Source organism: Phoxinus phoxinus (assembly GCF_949152265.1).
Source record: "Phoxinus phoxinus genome assembly, chromosome: 3".
NCBI lineage: Eukaryota > Metazoa > Chordata > Actinopteri > Cypriniformes > Leuciscidae > Phoxinus > Phoxinus phoxinus.
Genome location: NC_136878.1, coordinates 41511757 through 41532212, shown reverse-complemented (window position 1 = coordinate 41532212; position 20456 = coordinate 41511757). Strand labels below are relative to the sequence as shown.

The window sequence follows — 20456 nt, the reverse complement described above, 5'->3', positions numbered from 1 at the left end:
CTCTGGGAGGGGTGCTGGAAAGTGCTCTGACTGGGGATCTGTCATTCTATTGGGGGACTTCAACGCCCATGTGGGCAGCGACAGTGACACCTGGAGGAGCGTGATTGGGAGGAACTTTGGGAGGAGCTTTACAGCAGAAAAAAACATGTTTACAGCCTGGTTCTCTATGTGGCTTTGGTCTATACAGCTAATTTTGCCCTTCATAACTGTGAGGGGGGTGAATTTTTTTATAAATAAAAAAAGAACCAGCGCTGTATTCCAGTTGTTTTCCTCTGTGAACATGCACTATGGATGTCTGACAATTTCGTTGCTTTTTGGAGTTTTCAGATTTAAAAACGTCATGATAGATATAAAGGCTACATTCGTTCTGCGATATCGTTGCTCTGGAACAGATTATAACATGCTTATGTACAGATGAAATCCTGCAGGTGTCTGTGTTTCTCCGTCCATGCAATAAATGCACATCCTTGAATGAGCGCGGATTTTTTTTGCGCATTTACTTGAATACTTCATAGGTAATATATCTATGTTTTGACCCATTTGAGAATTGAGATGCGGCCAAAATCAGAATTTTAAATGGACTGAATAATAAAGCTCTCTAAAAATAATAAATTATCAACTAGCAGAATAGCTGTACAGAATCACGATACACAGTCTCACTTGTAGCTATGTCTTTTAATTATTATAATATTTCGAAGGGCAAAAATAGGAGCTTTTAATTGGCATTCTGATTTTAATCATCAACTGTCACTTTAGCGCGAGGCCCTGTGCAGTCGCAGACTTGGTACTGTGCATATAGCATTAGCTCCCAAGCCTGCGCTAACACCACAACGTCGCGCTAGGTGGGCGTGGTTTCAGAGAGCCAGGCTCCTCAGCTCCGCCTCTTTGCCCGTATTCTGTTATCCGGGAGTGACGAGCGGTGACGCGAGGCCAAGATGGCGATGGCCGGCTCCGCCCACTTTAGGCTTCAAAAATGCTCTTCAGAAACCTACTGGTGACGTCACGGACACTACGTCCATATTTTTTTACAGTCTATGTATGAGAGGCGCGCGCGCGCACAAACTCTCGACGCACATACTCAATGAGACGCGAGCACACACACAAACTCGCGCAGATACTCAATGAGACGCGTAAACACACACACACAAACTCGCGCACAAACTCATGTGTTGGCTGCAAAGATGACGATGACAATGCTAATTCGTTATCTCTGCAGTAATAGTGAACGCGCGCGCGTCTATAGAGAGAAGGCCAGTTCAGTAGTGCAGAGTTTACAGGTTACTCCTGTTTTTTGAAGGCTCAAAGTAGAGTGCTCCCACACTTTCGGATGACTTCGTTCGATTAGTTTTATCTTCCGCTTTTTTCTTTCTCGAGCTTACTCCACTGAGAGTAAGCTCGTAAGCACCTGCCTCCGCCATCTCGCTGAATGCTGCACGGGAAGCACGTGACATAAAACGAGGCCAGCTATTGACTATCCGCTACTTCTCCTGCTGTACTGGCTGAGTAAAACCTCCGGTGGCTCATTACTGTCACACTTTGGTCACCGCAGATTTAAAATATGCACGAAATGAGACGCTTACGGCAAATAAAAGTTATTTAGCAACTAATCGATGACTAAATTAGTTGACAACTATTTTAATAATCGATTAGTTGTTTCAGCTCTACTCCTGTCAGAGAGATCTTCAACTCCCGCCTCCGGCGGAGCTTCGACCGGATCCCGAGGGAGGCTGGAGATATTGAGTCCGAGTGGACCATGTTCTCCACCTCCATTGTCGACGCGGCGCCTCGGAGCTGTGGCCGTAAGGTGTCCGGTGCCTGTCGAGGTGGCAATCCCCGAACCCGGTGGTGGACACCGGAAGTAAGGGATGCCATCAAGCTGAAGAAGGAGTCCTATCGGGCCTGGTTGGCTTGTGGGACTCCTGAGGTAGCTGATGGGTACCGGCAGGCCAAGCGGAGTGCAGCCCGGATGGTTGTGGAGCCTGAAAACTCGGGCCTGGGAGGAGTTCGGTCAGGCCGTGGAGAAGGACTACCGGCTGGCCTCGAAGAGATTCTGGCAAACCGTCCGGCGCCTCAGGAGAGGGAAGCAGTGCCCCACCAATGCTGTTTACAGTGGAGGTGGGCAGGTGTTGACCTCAACATTGCCGACAGTAAGTCAGACTTGTTCCCGGTGCATGTTGGACTCCGGCAGGGCTGCCCTTTGTCGCCGGTTCTGTTCATCATTTTTATGGACAGAATTTTTAGGCGCAGCCAGGGGCCGGAGGGTGTCGGGTTTGGGGACCACACGATTTCGTCTCTGCTCTATGCGGATGATGTTGTCGTGCTGGCCCCTTCAGACCAGGACCTTCAGCATGCACTGGGACGGTTTGCAGCCGAGTGTGAAGCGGCTGGGATGAGAATCAGCGCCTCCAAATCAGAGGCCATGGTCCTCAGTCGGAAAAGCGTGGCTTGCCCACTTCAGGTTGGTGGAGAGTTTCTGCCTCAAGTGGAGGAGTTCAAGTATCTTGGGGTCTTGTTCACGAGTGAGGGAAGGATGGAACGGGAGATTGACAGACGGATCGGTGCAGCTTCTGCAGTAATGCGGTCGATGTACCGGTCTGTCATGGTCGATTTACCGGTCAATCTACATTCCTACTCTCACCTGTGGACAAGATCCCGGAACAAGAAAGGACAAGATCCCGGATACAGACGGCCGAAATGAGCTTTCTCCACAGGGTGGCTAGGCGATCCCTTAGAGATAGGGTGAGAAGCTCGGTCACTCGGGAGGACTTCAGAGTAGAGCCGCTGCTCCTCCACATCGAGAGGGGTCAGCTGAGGTGGCTCGGGCATCTGTTCCGGATGCCTCCTGGACGCCTTCCCGGGAAGGTGTTCCGGGCGCGTCCCACCGGGAGGAGACCCCGGGGAAGACCTAGGACACGCTGGAGGGACTATGTCTCCCAGCTGGCCTGGGAAAGCCTCAGTGTCTGAAAGCAGCAAGCAGATATGGCCTGAAAATGGAGAGAGGTTATATATACTACCTTACACCTTACCTCAAACCTGGGAACTAACACTCACTGACCCAGGCTGGGATTTCGACAATCAAAATAAGTTACAGAAGCTGATGGCTACCTGGCCTTGTATCCTTTCCAATGTCCTGGGTAAAACACCTGTAGAACAACATAAGATCTTTCTACCTGATGAAATGCTGATTAAATCCAGGGCTGACGGTTCCTGTAGGTTCTGCGTGGACTAACAGGAGGCTTAACAGCAAGACCATACCTGAAGCTCATTCATGACATCCTGGAATCCATGGATGGTGCCACCTGGTTAAGCACATTGGATTTGCAGTCAGGATACTGGCAGGTGGATATGGAGGAAGGGAGTAAAGAGAAAACTGCAATCATCACCAACCAGGGGCTATTCCAATTCCGTTCCATGCCGTATGGGCTCAGGAATGCAGCAGCCACCTTCCAGAGGCTTATGGAGATGGTCCTGGCAGAATTGAGAGGCAAATTCTGATTTGTATACATAGAAGATATTATCATCTATTCACGATCATTAGATGAAACTTACAACATCTGAACACTATACTGCAGAGACTCAACCAGGCATCTCTTACCCTTAACATGAAGAAGTGTCATTTCTTTAAACGTCAGTTAAAGTTCCTTGGTCACATTGTCTCAACAAAACTGGGCCGATGCCCAGTATCCTCCTCCCAAAGACCATAAAGCCCTCTAATGCTTTTTGGGATTAGCAGGGTGGAACCACAGATTCATTCCCCATTTTACCGACATCACTGCTCCTTTAAATCAGCTGAGAAAGAAGGAAGTAAAATGGGACTGGACCCCAGAATGCCAAGCGAGCCTTCATACCATCAAACGGCGGTGGCAAAAATGGAGGCATTGCCTTGAAGGGAGGCAAGTTTGATATCTACAGCGACCATGCTGCTCTAACATGGGCCTTCAATAGTCCCAAAACCTCCTCTCGATTGACCCGGTGGACTCTTAGGTTGCAGCAGTTCAACTTCTGCCACATCCAAGTACATCACAGGAAAGGATGTCTCAACCTAGGTCCTTTGTTTGTTCTGTTTTGTATGATATATAATTACAAGTAATCTTTGTGGAAATGAAGATCTGATCTTGTGAGAAGCCATCTTTTTTCCAGAGGGTGTTCTTGGGCATGTATAGCTCGGGTCTGCCTGGAGCGTACCCGCACATCAATGCAGGGTGTGAATTGGTGTGTGGGGACAGGGAGTTCTGGAGCTGGGGGGGCCCGTCCAGTCATTGGGTGCTGATTTTTGCTTAATTAAATTAATAAATATCGAACTTAAACCAGTTGTGGAGACAGACAATGTCCAATTTAAGACGCTTCTCTGGGTTTCTTTGCAGGAGAGAGCAAAGTAATTTGCAGCATTCTGTGAAGAAAGAGAAGAGAAGTCCTATTATTACCTTAAACTTCACACTCACTCTATTTGATTAAGAGTCTAAGCTGAAAGTATTTTATAAATATTACTGCATTACCCACACAACCATTTGTATTACTTTGTTCTATTTAGAATTGCAAGAGTCCTTTGCTGAAAATAAGATCTTACCTTGTGACAAGCCATCTTTGGTCCAGATGTTATCATTGAGCTTGTCCAAGTCTTCTGACTCTGGATATTGCCCACACAGCAGTGCAAACAAGAGTATCCCGAGTGACCAAACTGTCGCTGGTTCCCCGTGATACTCACCGTTTAAATCATACTCAGGGGGGCAGTACGGTTTTGTGCCTGGAAGAAAGAGATTTTGTCAGATTTGTAAGTTTGTATTAAAGCAGCAAGTATTCATTAGCATGCAAGAAATTATTTGATGCTATTGATTCAAAATGGTGGATCCCATTACATGATGCTTTGTAAGACCCTGACTCATTCAAGTCGAATGGCTTCTGACCCGTCATCAAAGTTTGAGACCCACATTACAGCTCTGAGGAATAATACATACCAGCAAAGGACGTGTATCCCGCATTGGTCAGGATTTTGCCGCATCCAAAGTCAATCAATTTGACATCCAGGGTGTACGGGTCGATCAGCAGGTTTTTCAGCTTTATGTCGCGGTGCATTACTCCACGTCGACAGCATGTTTGAGCTGCAACTGTTGCCTGCTGCATGATACCCAATGCTACGTCCTCTTCGATGGTGCCTTTGTGGCGGCCTAGAAATTCAATCAAACTCTCACAGGGTGTAGGCAGCTCTAGAACCATAATGTATCGTTCTGGCTCTTCGTCCCAGTCCAGAAGCTGGATGATCTGGGGAACCCTCTTGCCTTTGTTGGCAAGAATTAACAGACCGATCTCCTGTGGAACGGGTTCAGGATTACCCTCCTAGAAGAAAGACAATTATTATAATCTTACATGGAGAAAGGAAGTAGACCACTACTAAACTACTGACAATACCAGTTTGTCTATTGAAAAATAGACTGAGAGAAACTGAGTACTTACAATGTCGATCCAATCTATACCCACGTTGTCAGCGAATTTCAGCGCCACCTGATCAACAAAACAAAAGATGGATTTGTGTTAGAATTAGTTACAATGTGGGTGCTGAGTTCACATTTCAGTCATCAAACTTAAACAGACATGTTTAGTTTCATGAATTTAAATTCTAATCATGTAGAGCATGTCTAACAATTTAAAGAGGTCTGAGAGGTCAAGTGCTCTAAGTAGTGAACATAAGATACACTGAGAATGCTAGAAAAGAAGAGATTGATTCGAGTATAAGATAGGGCAAGAACATTTTGATAGACAAACAATGTAAGGAAAATAAGTAATACCTCAAGGCCATCTTCCAAGCGAATGCCTGCATAAACGCTTCCAGAGCCTCCTCCACCGAGCTTCCGGCCGATTTCATAGCTGCAGAAACCGACCTCTGTTAAAAGAAAAATAAGAAGAGTTGACATGAAAACTGCTTTGTGCCTGAGTAAAGGCAGATATTGTATCAAACATGTGTTTGTCTTTTGTTATGTCGGAGTTATGACAGTAAACTTACCAATGATCTTTTTATCCTCAGGCTGACAATTAAAATACTTAAACCAGTTGTGGAGACAGACATTGTCCAATTCAAGACGCTTCTCTGGTTTTCTTTGCAGGAGAGAACAAAGTAATTCGCAGCATTCTGTGAAGAAAGAGAAGAGAAGTCCTATTATTATCTTAAACTTCACACTCACTCTCTTTGATTAAGAGTCTAAGCTGAAAGTATTTTATAAATATTACTGCATTACCCACACAACCATTTGTATTACTTTGTTCTATTTTGTATGATTTATAAATACAAGTGTCCTTTGCTGAAATGAAGATCTCACCTTGTGACAAGCCATCTTTGGTCCAGATGTTATCATTGAGCTTGTCCAAGTCTTCTGACTCTGGATATTGCCCACACAGCAGTGCAAACAAGAGTATCCCGAGTGACCAAACTGTCGCTGGTTCCCCGTGATACTCGCCGTTTAAATCATACTCAGGGGGGCAGTACGGTTTGGTGCCTGGAAGAAAGAGATTTTGTCAGATTTGTAAGTTTGTAATAAAAGCAACATTTTGAAGTATTCATTAGCATGCAAGAAATTATTTGATTCTATTGATTCACAATGGTGGATCCCATTAAATGATGCTTTGTAAGAGCCAGACTCATTCAAGTCGAATGGCTTCTGACCCGTCATCAAAGTTTGAGACCCACATTACAGCTCTGAGGAATAATACATACCAGCAAAGGACGTGTATCCCGCATTGGTCAGGATTTCGCTGCACCCAAAGTCAATCAATTTGACATCCAGGGTGTACGGGTTGATCAGCAGGTTTTCCAGCTTTATGTCGCGGTGCAGCACTCCACGTCGGCAGCATGTTTGAGCTGCGAGTGTTGCCTGCTGCATGATAACTGATGCTATGTCCTCTTCGATGGTGCCTTTGTGGCGGCCTAGAAATTCAATCAAGTTCTCACAGGGTGTAGGCAGCTCTAGAACCATAATGAATCGTTCCGGCTCTTCGACCCAGTCCAGAAGCTGGATGATCTGGGGAACCCTCTTGCCTTTGTTGGCAAGAATTAGCAGACCGATCTCCTTTGGAACGGGTTTAGGATTACCCTCCTAGAAGAAAGACAATTATTATGATCTTACATGGAGAAAAGATGTAGACCACTACTAAACTACTGACAATACCAGTTTTTCTATTGAAAAATTTACTGAAAGAAACTGAGTACTTACAATGTTGATCCATTCTACATCCACGTTGTCAGCGAATTTCAGCAACACCTGATCAACAATTAAAAAAAGATATTATTTGTGTTAGAATTATTTACAATATGTGTGCAGAGTTCATATAATTTCAGTCATTATCCTTGAACAGACATGTTCAGTTTCATGAATTTAAACTCTAAACTTGAAGAGCATGTCTAACAATTGACAAGTAGTGAACATAAGATACATGGAGGAGAGTGAGACAAGTGTAAAACAGGGCAATTTAAAAAGAAGAAGAAGATATTTTAAGTAAAATAAGTGATACCTCAAGGCCATCTCTCACGCGAATCCCGACATAAACTTTTCCAAAGTCTCCTTCACTGAGCTTTCTGACAAGTTCATAGCTGCATGAACCGACATCTGTTAAAAGAAAAGTAGAAGGAGTTGACATGAGTAAAGACAGATATAATATCAAAAGTTTGTCTGTATTGTGTTATGTTGGAGTCATGACAGTCAACTTACTAATAATCTCATAATCCTCCAGTTGCTTCAACTGAGGTGATACAGTGTCCCCTGTCGGTCCGACATGGGGGATGTTGACTCTACAGTCTGACGTGGCACAGACTGTAACTTGAGGGACATAATCTCTACAGTCTGATATTGCACAGACTGTAACTTGAGGGACATCATCTCTACAGTCTGATATTGCACAGACTGGAACTTGAGGGACATCATCTCTACAGTCTGATATGGCACAGACTGGAACTTGAGGGACATCATCTCTACAGTCTGATATTGCACAGACTGGAACTTGAGGGACATCATCTCTACAGTCTGATATGGCACAGACTGGAACTTGAGGGACATCAACAAAACAGTCAGCCACATCCAAGCCTGAAACTGATGTAGTACTGACTGGGATTTGGGGGACGTCCACACAGCAGTCTGCCACATCTCGGACTGGAACTCGAGGGACATTGGCTCTATAGTCGGCCACATCTCGGACTGGAACTCTATAGTCGGATGTGGCACAGACTGTAGCTTGGAGGACGTCAACACTCAAGTCAGTCGCAACACAGACTGGAGTTTGGAGGGTATTGACATTAAAGTCAGGGAAGACACAGCTCAACGAGTTGAGGACGTCGGCACCCCATTCTGACGAATCTCCGACTAAGTCCTGGAAGGCGTCATCACTCCACTCGTCATCGACTTCAGCATGACCAGGTTCCTCTGTAATGCTGAGGACTTCAGCCTTACTGGTACTGGTGGTGACATGCTGAGGAGTCTGATCTAAAGAGGGAAATTATATAAACCAAAAGATGTTTTTTAGAGAAATACTATTAATAAAAGATTGCATAACCGTACACATTACTAGACACTAATATTGCTGCAACTAAGCTTGCTGTAGATTATGAAGCGAGTTTTTTGGCATTCACACAGGTCTAATTCCTGCATTCGGCTTTCTCAGTTGTGGGAATGTTCTGTTCTCAGTTTAAGTGTCAAATTAAAAATAGTTCAAACTTCAAAACATACACCAAGACCCCTACATTAAGTTTCATTCAGTTGTGTGTGTGAATATTAATTGGGCCATCCAGATGTTGCTTGGTAACCCTTTAGGTAACCATGAATGCTAAAATGTAGAATTAATTAATTTGCCATCTGATTAGCACAACATCTTCATTTTCAGACAATTAATTTGGCCTACTGGGCAAACGTCAAGCAGCATAATTAATAATTAGTATTACTCTTGAGAAATTTCACCTTGTTATGACTTGTAAAGACAGTATACAAACTTTATCTGAGGTAATACATTGTAATTTGTAATGTCTGTTTAAAGGCATTTACGCATCTGTCTTCAAAGGTGTGTGTAGTAGTGTCCATTATATACCAAATGTATCATGTTACTAAATTTTCTATTACCGGTAAAGGTTCTCAATTAATGGTTGAGCTGAGCATTATTATTATTTGTTAAACTTTAAAAACAGAACTTTAAATATTCTACATATACCAATAACATTGACATGTCTGGTCATCTTTCTTACCTTGACTTGAGCTGGTCTTACTGGTTTTTGCCTTCCTCTTGCCGGTTTTTGCCTTCCTCTTGCCTTTCTCTTTTTTGTGTAAATTGTCCACACTGTCAGAGACATCTACACATTTAACACAAGAAAATTTTGCACCCATTTTTCAAATGCTAACTAACTACGCTGCGAGAAATGCCAATAGAAAACGGTCAGCAAAAAGTAATGAAGAGAATCTGCAAAATTGTGCTTTAATTTAACAATACGCGATTGTGACGTCACGTTCATGCATTCCAATGCAGGCTCAGCGTCACTGGTCATCGTCACTCTGTGGGCGGGGCTTCTGGGTAGGCGATTTGGAATGGATGTTTACGTTTAAAACTGCGTTTACGTAGCCTATCTGAAATTACCCAGATTTAATCTGATTTAATGTAAACTCTTTTTAATAATGATGTCTAGCCTGAAAAGAGACTGAGACACATATTGTGTGAAGCAGCACGATTATTCATTAAAAGATCCCGATCTCGATTCAAACAAATACGCGATTTTGCTTAATACTATACAACGATTCAGTTGTGTCTAACATTTGACAAGTGAGTTAATAGCTATACGATCACAACGAACATTCAAACCGGCATTTGCGCAGCCGATGAAGAAAGCAAGGTTATCTTGCCGTCAAATACACTGAACTGTTGGTTGATTAAAACAAACCTTGCTTACTCGAAGCAGACATTCTCTGCTCGAAGTATCCTGGTTATAAATACTCGTCCGGAAACATCAGCCAACCTAGATGTTCACGGTTAACTCACAAGACAATCTCCACGAATCGACGAGTCACCATGGAAACGGTCGTTGAGAAAAAGCGCGCCTTTCTACTTTCTTCTTCTTTTGTTAATGCCGATTTACATACTTGGTAAAAATATATCGACACCTATGGTGGTTGTGCAATCATTTTTTCAATCTTTTCGTTTAAGAATATTGAATCACTGTGGATAAGAACTATATTGTTTGCTTGATGCTAACTATATAATAAAAATAAATTATATAAAAAAATTATAATAAATAAAATGTGCTTGCAACGATAACATGACTGAAAAGTTATAATTTTTTTATGTTTGGTAATTTTGCTTCCATATTTCTTGAAATGTATAAGATGATATAGTAGCCTATATGTTTTTATTATAGAAACACATTATAGCATAGAAAACGTCCTGTTGCGGAAAAAAAAGTCTGAATACAGATCAACAATGTGTGAGATGATAATTATTTATACTGTAGGCCTACTACTTATACTTTCTTTCTTCTTTGTATTTATATAGCACAATTCATTGCAACTACAGTTGCCCAATGTGATGTACAAAGATAATAAAATGTATCTTTTGAGAAATTAAGTTTCTATAAGCTATTATAGGGTAAGAAATGTTGTTGAATCTGTTTTGTTTGAAAGTTGGCTTCCTTTAAAATCACGGCCTTCAACTGAAAGTGGAAGATGTGGCAGCATAGAGACAATAAGAGATAATTTCCTTAATTAAACATACAACAGAATTAGGGATGGCTTTAGTATAGCTTCAAATTTGGCTCAATTGCAAATGAGATTATATTTAACACAAACATTTTCATGAGATATAATTCCACTATTACTATCAATTAAATGGGACACTGACCAAATACCTTTCTCCATCCAGTGCTTGTCATACAGTGATTTGTTTCTAACCATAATTATTCCATAATGGTGTATTGTGTGGTTTAAAGTTATGATTATATAAAATCTTCCAGGAGTACAACAAGACCTGTTGATGAAATTGGGAAAATTTAATTGGCGTTGAACGGTGAAATCACAATTTAGTAAAAATTATATTCCTCCTAATTTCTTAAACAATTCTCTGGGAATATGAAATCAAAAATTATTGTGGTTTAAAAAGGATTTCAACCAATTCATTTTCAGGGTCCCATTTACAGAATCAAAATCAATGGCTCGTAACCCTCCGTCTTTACAATCTTTTGTCATCTCTACTCTTCTAATGTAATGGGTTTTCTTTCTCCAGATGTAACCAAAGTTAATTGACTTTTTTATGGCTCTATTTGAAATAGCTATTGTGAATGCAGGATAGATTAATCTTGAAATGTTTTCCATCTTAATCAAAAATACTACCTAATAAGCTTATATCTCGCAATAGCCAAGAATTAAGTTACGAAACACTTCTGGTGTACAGTGCATTATATAAAAAATTGACACTCCAATTAAATTAGTCAAAAAAGATTATTTGGTAAATATTACTTCCAGTGCATTTGTCATGCCAAGAAGCTGATAACATTGCACTGTGGGAAACATTTGCTTAAAGTAGGCGATGTTACCTGGGTGTTCTATGTGCATGTAGAACAATGCTATAAAAAATGCACAGTAGGCCTATACATACTTTGTAATGCAGAAACATTCTATTCCAAATACAGATATTAAATCTGTTGCTATTGGAAATAATACAATCCCTAATTATTACAATATCCTTATTTTGGATATTAATATTTTTGTTGTTGTTGCTGATGTATGTTCTTTTAAATGTGTGTGCAGAGGTTGGCTATATTAGACGTATGCATTATAACTAGACCCATGCTTTAATCTCATTTGAAATGTTTCCCTCAGCCAGCGTGTTACATCGACTGCAGCCTTGGTTCATGTGCGCCTGCCAGTCACAGCCGTGAAACCTGACCATTCACTCGCGGTTAGTGAAAGACAGATACTAATGACCAGGATTAGTCTAATGCAGCACTACAAATGAATCTCACACAAACATGCCCGCGCCATATTTCAGCACAAACTCAAAATAACAGCCATTATATTTTACACGAAAAAGAAAAGTAATAAATTTTTGTGCCTTTTTTTAGTTTGCATTGTTGACATTTAAGCACAATTAAGTGCATTAGTGTCAATTAGGACATTTCCCAATCACGCCAAATTATTATAATTTCCATTTTTCTTACTGTAATAGTGTAATTTCCCACTTAACTAGGGTAAAAAATAAATAATCACTGTAATGATGTTTTTAACTAGAAGGCAGAACAATTACAATACTATAATGATGCAATTTTAATAAGATATTAGTTTCGTCCCAAATTACACACTTATGCACTATGTACACAACCGTGCTGTGTATGAATGTAAGGTTATTCGGTCACTCAACATCAGAGTCCGCTACGTAACTAAAACTGCGACAGTTGAGTGCATGAAGTGTCCAACATTTCACACATCGGCTGCATCCGAAATCACATACTTTCAGTTCCCTACTATATAGAAGCCGAAAAACAGTATTAGTACGTGACAAGAAGTATGTCCGAATTCACAGTACTCACAAAATATATATTTTTTAGCGTCCGTGAAGTAATTATTCAAAATAAGTACCAACTCAATTCGGAGGCAGGCTTAGTTTTTTCAGTTAATTGAGTTTGTCATCCAGGTATTTAAAGTGCACTTTTCCGTGTGAACACGCCACTCGCACTAAATACTACAAAACAGCCTAGAATACTGCACGAATTGGGAAGCACCTATTGTTTTTTATTCTAGTTCTGAAATTAAGATTTTAGTGACATGACTCAGACATTTTCACATTCACCCTTTGTCTGCTGATTCAGTCATTCCTTATAACAAAATAATAAAAACAGTCACAAGGAAAAACAGCAGGTTTTTTTCTTGAATAGATCTCAGAGGCATGCCTAATTTCCTGCTAATTTCCATTGGACATAGAAATGACAAGGTTTTGAAGTAAACAAAATAGGCTGTTTATTTGACATAAATTAACATACAAGTACAGACAGAGTGTGAAAGGACATGCTCAACATAACGTTTCGATAATATTCGGCTACATGTTCTGGACGCAAAATACGTTTCACACTAGATATTCACTTGAGTTTCTCTACTGATAGTGTGGCACACAATGCAACAAAAGTATCAAAAATGATATTTTTACACACACACACCAAAGCAAAGTGCTTTTTTAAAAGCCCCTTCAAACAATTTTGGTCAAGTTCCCTTGTTTGAGCAACTGTGACAAGAGTAGCGCTTCACTATGCCTAATTACAGAGTCGATTCATGAATATACTATTAAATTAAATTAATGCTTCAGGCATAAAACAAAGCTGCAAACTATAACTCTGCATTCTGAAAGAACTAGCAGTTGAAATCAGTCTGCATACTGCAAACAAACCAGACACATCATTTCCATGGACTACACCACAAGTGCACCTTTGACAGTTTAGTTATTTAAGGCAGGCAGAAATTGGTCCAACTTCTTTTCCCCCTGGAATGTTTTCCTCAAATTGACTCGTTACATGAATATCAGACATTATTTTGAGCCTGACGACAGGTTCACATTAAACGGTTTCAGCTCGGCCTGTGACGTTATAACTAACTGTCCCCATTAAAAGTAATTTCTTGGAGCAAATCATCTTTGAGTGCGATTATAGTCATCGACAGCGTAAACTTCGAGTAGCTCACAGGAATAACATTCAGTTGGACTCGTGTGAAATATGGATAATAACTCCATCTTTGTGCTTGACAAGTGACAGTGCATTACATTACACATGCAAACGTTTCAATGAAATACAAGCGCGCACTGTGCATGGCTAAAGCGTCTAGATTTCACACCCAAGCTAAAAATACTGCACTACATATACGGTGGGTCTAATATGAGCGATACTTCTGTAACAGCTTTAAAACTAATCATTTATTGCCATGGCAATTCTGCAGGCTGGAAAATTACAGTATTACACATCCACTATTAAACATAGATAAAACTATGTGGTGCTTCACTTTTAAAGGCATGAACATTCAGTCATCATTTACTCACCCTCATGTGGTTCCCAACCTGTATGACTTTCTTTCCTCGGCTAAAACAGCATCTTTGTGGGTTTTTTGGTCCATACAGTGATCCAATGTTGTTTTGGACCCCATTGACTTTTACTGTATGGACAAAAACATTGAAACACTTCAAAATATCTTCTTTTGTGTTCTGAAGAAGAAGTCAAACCGGGTTAGATCGACCTGACGGTGAGTAAATAATGACCGAATGTTCATTTTTGGCTGGACAATCACTTTAAACTGAAGCTCAAACAGGCACGTACACTGAAAACGCTGGATATTTTAGTCAAAGATACTCTGGCAGTGACTCTGGCAGCTATGATCAAAAATGGATCCAAGACCAAATCATTTGGTCTCCCTATCTGTGGCACACTATCGATCCAGGATGGCACGGCAAAAGGAAGAGAAGTAGGCAAATGCTATTAAAGAAAGCCACTCTGCGATATTCACTTAGTGTATTTAGAGGCATAGAAAGAGAAAATGGCACTTAAAGTGACCTTAAGCTTAAAGAAATATAAATAAATAGCCCTTCTGTTTGAAATCTTGTAAACGTGCGTCTTTTTCTGTCAATCTTCCCCAGTTTCTACACGAGTCATCCTTTCACCAGGCAAAACGGCATTTCCTCTAAGAATAAAATAAGCCTGAAAGACTCGAGGAGTTTTGATGTGCTTGAAAGCTTAAAGAGTCTAGCAATGGAGCGAAAAGCATCCCTAGATCTCACACCGATTGCAAGCCTCGCTCGTGGCCGTCCAGCTGCACCTTGATTTTGTGCAGTTCCTCGATCTCCTGATGGTGCCGCTCTGTTTTGTGTCGCACTAGCGAACGGTAGAAGTGAATGGTGAACACCACAAAGATCAATCCAACCGGCACCATGATGATGGTGGAGGCCAAGGCCGCCTGCCAGCCGCTGTAGCCGGGCTGAGGCGCAGGAGAGCTGCAGTTCTGCTGCTTAAGGACCGCCTGGATTGCCGCCGACTGCGTCCCAGAGTCTACCGGCAAGAACTTAATCCAGCAGAGGAGCACCACCTCTGCCAGGAACAGAATGATCCCTAGAGCGGTGGAAAAGCCCCAGGCCAGCTCGATGTAGTGGTGCATCCTCTCGTGGGGAGACTCGGAGACGGAGTTGAGATTGTGGATGTTGCTGACGGCTTCCACGTTGGGTAGGATGCAGGTGCTGATGAGGAGGGCGAACAGGTGGACGGCCACCAGCACTGTGGTGCAGACGCTGAAGGCAATGAGCAGGAAACGTGGGTAGTTGTACTGCATCTCCAGCTGAACCTCCACCATGGCCACCTGGTCATGACAACATTAAGACATTATAGTGGTTGTCATAAACGAGAACTGAATTGAAAGCAGCTTTTATCTGATATAAACTTAGACATCAAACGTAAAAATCACATTAGATTTTGTTTAATGATAAAAAATATACAAATGCATATTAGATTGATTTCTGAAGGATCATGTGACACTGAAGACTGGAGTAATGATGCTGAAAATTCAGCTTTGCATCAAAGGAATAAAGTACATTTTTAAATATATACAAACAGAAAACAGTTTTACAATATTACTGTTTTTACTGTGTTTTTGATCAAATAAATGCAGCCTTGGTGAGCAGAAGAGACTTCTTCCAAAAACATTAATGCAAGTCTGTCATTTTAAATTCTTATATATATATATATTAAAAAAAATGTTTATTTGCTGAATTCCCAACAAAAAAAACCTACACTACCCATAATCCCGATGAAAAAAATCCACAAATAGAGTGCAACAGTTCCAGAAGTATTTTTTTCCAATCATTTCTCCCATAGGGATTTTAAAAAAGTCTTTATTAAAGCGTTTAAAGCCATGCATGAACCAAGTCAACTCACTATGTGGTGAATTACAACATTACAAACTTTGATTTGGAGCAAAAAAGTATTTAAAAATCAAAAATATAAAAATGTACAAGACTGTGAACTTAACGGCTTTAGTGAGGAAAAGAACTACAATTCCATGAAGCATTGTGAACACCACAACCGAATTAAAAGCGATGGATAGATATAAAACTATTCATTTAAAAATGTTGATTATGTATATAAAAACAATATATTTAAGGTTTATTGCAAAATATGCACATATTGAAGTATTTTAATTAATCAGCATTACCAGTAATGTAGTTTTTCACAAGTTGAAATAATGCAGGCTGACGTCTTCAACAGACACAAATACAATCGATTAACAACTTTGTAGCTCACTGTAAGGTTGTCTTTAAAGGTGTATAAGTTATCGTTAAAAAATTATTTTCCTATGGAAATATAAAATGAATGGAGTTATTACCTCCAGAAGCCGACTGTTGCACTTCTATTAGAGAAGATGTTGTAACTACGGTAGCTCAACAAATACTGCCCACTCCCATGAATCATTGCAAACAATGCAGTCAAGTTAATCAGATTACACTTTCTTTGTGTGTCTGAATATTTGTTTTATATCTACGTCAATATATATATATATATATATATATATATATATATATATATATATATATATATATATATATTAAAAAAAAAAATCACATATAATGATTCTGTTTTGTCCTCCTTAAAATAAAAACAGTTCATAATAATTGAACTAGCTACAGTCTTGTCTTTTCATACACTTTAGCTTGCTTCAAATCAAAGTGTATAATGGTGCGATTCATCTCAGAGTTAGTTTCTTTCATAACTCTTTACTGAAGAATGTTTGAGAAATCCCTATGGAGAAAATGAATGTGAAAAAAACTTCCGGTCATGTGGGTGGTCACTGTTATGATCTATTTTGGCCGAAAGTGGTTCAAAGTTTCACAGGACAATGTTTCAGACAATCTTATCTCCAAACCATCTAATGTTTCTAAGAAATCCAAGCTTTACAATCCATAGTGAGTAAACAAGACTCATAGGCTGCGTCCGTAAGCTAGAAATCAACCAACTTTTTCCATTTTGATGTTATTTCTAGTGAGAACTTACTATCATGGTAATTAAATATTCGCTTAGTTATCCCCAAAGCTCGCTCTATTTTGCTGCCGTTACGCTGCCTCAGAAGTCTGTCCCAAATCAGATTTGTGAGGTACCTTTTTCCTGATCGGGCAGTGAGGTAACAAGTCAGCTGCCTAAGCTTTCGACCGCAGAGACACATTTGAAGGACCACACAGTGTAATATACTGACCATGGCAAAGCCAGACAGCAGGGCTGAGGTTCGGCTGGAGGCCTTGAGCTTCGCCCTGCTGAGGTAGAGCTTTCTCCACGAGAGAGCCTGGACCGAGTGATGGTTAGAGGTGACCAGCTCCAGATAACTGCGGCGAACCCAGTCCCTGTAGTCCATCCCACCACCATCCTGCAGCCGGTCTGAGCCACCGGGAGCGGGGGAGCCCATTGGCACATTGAGCTCACTGCTCATATTAGCTGTGAATAATCGTTTAATCACAATTTCAGAGCGTGTGTGGCCATTCGTAACGTGAATGTGTGAGGCTTCCGGTGCCAGATGCTTCCAGTTATTTCAGCAAAAACAAAAACAATCTCTTATTCTGATTGATATTACACACTGGCATTAGTCGTCATTAAACTTATTTGCATAAACATAAAAACACTGGTTTGTCGTGCAAACATTTTTACTGTTAACTGCAATTTATTTTTTCTTCTAGTTATTTACTTATAGCGGCTTATGAATTGTAAGTCTCACACATCCACAGAAAATAGCTTACTTCTGCATTGAAAAAAAAAGATACAAGAAAGGAAGTCTATTGAAAAAGTAGACTACAAGATTTAAACGACCACTCAATAAGTAACAAAACCAGATATATGTTTCCGGACATGATACAATAGAAATGTCATGATTTTTGTTAATTTTTCAGGATATGCATCATGATGGTATTTTTTTGAAGAACCTTATAAATACAATGGGATATAAATATGGTATTCATTCAGATATCTGTGTGATATAATGATCAGATGGCAAAAAATATTTTATAAATCTGAAACATACCTGATTGACCTTGCCCTGCTTTAGGACTGGTTTTCATTGCACGTCTCTAGTAAAAAAAAAAAAAAAAAAAAAAAAAAAAAATGTTACAGAATAAAACAATAAGAATTAGTAAATGTTAAGTAAAAACCGAAACTGAAAATCTTTGTCCCTGAAGGAAAAACTGGACTGTATTTGTCTTGAACTCTGAAATATGGTGCTGTAGTATTCACAGCGCCCTTCAAATCATTATATAAACAAGAGAAATGTAACTTATTTTTAATACCTTCAAAAATTTAAAATAATACCTTCTTTATAACATTACACAGACTTAATATCTAATCTAAAAAAAAAACATGCATACAAGATTTCTTAAAACGGTTTTATCTGTAAACTGTACTACCAGAGGACACCAACTCCTACTTTGTATGTAGATCTGATATCTTTTTCATTCCCTGACAGCTCACATGATAGGCTAATCCAGAACTATGTTTTCCCCATAATCCTCACTGGCATCCACACCAGACCAACTCACACTATTGCACTGCAAGCTGTTACAGTTCATCTATATCATAAAGTTATCCTTCCTGATTCACTCCATACAAGTCTAGGGCTGTAGCTAATGGAGCGGAAACAATACTAGGGAACCACAACATGTTATACATGTCATTTTAAAAATGGTTAACCATCTGAACATAGAGGTTTGCGCTTCATTTAAAGTGATTATTGGTTACTTATTAGCTTCTGAATCCTTTGCATTAAAAATTAAGCCGAATCACTACTAAGCCACCTAGTTATACGGTGAATGATTTGTATCAATACAAGTATCATTAAAACTATAACACCAAGATAAAAGCACCATCAGAGAATAAAAAGAATATTGGGATAGTTCACAGAAAAAATGAAAATGTTGTCATTACTTATTCACTATCATGTTGTTACAAACCTGGATGAGTTTCTTTCTTCTGTTGAACACAAAATAAGATATTTTGTAGTTTGTTGGTAACCAGACAGTTGATGGCACCCATTGACTTCCATAGTAGGAATAATAATAAAAAATACTATGGAAGTCAACGGGTGCCATCAACTGCCTGGTTAACAACAGTTTTTAAAATATCTTCTTTTGAGTAAAAGTAACTCATACAGTTTTGGAACAACACGAGGGCGAGTATATGACAAAATTTTCATTTTGGGATGAGATATCCCTTTTAGATATGCAAACTAATTTAACACAGGAAGCAGACACATTTAAACAGCTTTTTGGACATTTGCAAATATAGCGTATTTCCATAATATTTTGTAAGGATCTGTTGCTCATGTCAGATCATACAGTGGAGCCACAAAAAATGCTTTCCACATACCTCGATATTGTAAAAAAGCATGTGGTTATTTTGTAAAGATGAAAGTAGCTGCGTTGTGTTGGTTATTTAAATGAGCGCCACGTCATAAGCATCCGCTTGGGACAAAAATATGAGTTAGTCTTCTTAACATTAGCGGCTACCAGAGGATATTTTGCAAACCGGGAGCTATGTACAATGAACGCCAGGCCACATATGTGTTTCTCACCACACACAACTTCCTTTCCTGACCACTGAAGCACACAATGAGAAAGCATCACAGATCAAACCTGCACAGCTGTACTGAAGTCATCAATACGCTCACATCCAACTCACATTTGCTGCCAGTCACTTTTTGTGTTCACATCCACATAAGGGCCGATTGAAAGTGGATACCGAAGAGAAATGGACGTTGACAGCTCTAGCTGGACATGCTTTTCCGTTCAAGCGATGTCCGATTACTGGACGAATCGTTATTTTGAGTCGGATCTTCGGTTGAACAAAATGGGTTCACGAAACGAAACGACCTGAATGCTTCATTCACGAATTGAATCAGTCTGAGCGGTTCTTGAGTCAGCAATTCATTGAACTGAGAATCGTCTCCGCCATATAGACATAATAATAATATGACTCACAATGAGCCGAATAGCAGAAATATTAAAAATAAAATCTACTGGAAATATGTTTATTACTTTACTGTATGAGTTTTATCAACACACAATATTGTATGGAAACGTTATGACAAGAATGGGATGCCATGCCAATACTGAATCAGTTGCTTGAACCGGTTCTTTGAAACGAAAAATCAAAAGAACCGGTTCGCGGACAAGATTCAGACTTAAGTCACGTGATCTCTACTAAGTTGTATATCACGTGATGAGGGTGTGCCTGTTCTATCCATAGGTTCTATCCCTATCCCAGATGGAAGTTTTGTTTTTACGTCACAATAAATAAAAATACGTTTTTGTTTAATTGAATGCATTTTGCTAACTTCTGCCATTTTCAAACTCTCTCTCTCTCTCTCTCCTGAGCCGTGGTTTATCGGCAAAGGCGGTATTTTTTCCCCAAAGACGCCAAACACCCCGATGAGTGACAGGCAGAA

At 40.1% G+C, this 20456-nt stretch overlaps 2 protein-coding genes across 2 annotated transcripts; both read right to left on the bottom strand.

The window, feature by feature from the left end:
- Window positions 1–4255: 4255 nt before the first annotated feature.
- LOC306995622 (uncharacterized protein) lies at window positions 4256–9514 on the bottom strand (the record flags this gene model as incomplete). Its single annotated transcript, XM_079607378.1, has 13 exons — window positions 4256–4390; window positions 4568–4744; window positions 4956–5334; window positions 5452–5499; window positions 5784–5878; window positions 5999–6124; window positions 6312–6488; window positions 6707–7085; window positions 7203–7250; window positions 7501–7595; window positions 7698–8465; window positions 9218–9322; window positions 9460–9514. 13 exons carry the CDS (start codon window positions 9512–9514, stop codon window positions 4287–4289), a joined length of 2556 nt encoding a protein of 851 aa, XP_079463504.1. The 3' UTR covers window positions 4256–4286.
- Window positions 9515–12947: 3433 nt separating this feature from the next.
- Window positions 12948–19909, bottom strand: orai2 (ORAI calcium release-activated calcium modulator 2). Its single transcript, XM_079607347.1, has 4 exons — window positions 19691–19909; window positions 18042–18087; window positions 17226–17461; window positions 12948–15338 (listed from the first exon to the last, which is right to left on the bottom strand). Exons 2-4 carry the CDS (start codon window positions 18076–18078, stop codon window positions 14763–14765), a joined length of 849 nt encoding a protein of 282 aa, XP_079463473.1. The 5' UTR covers window positions 18079–18087; window positions 19691–19909; the 3' UTR covers window positions 12948–14762.
- Between the last annotated feature and the right edge of the window lie 547 nt (window positions 19910–20456).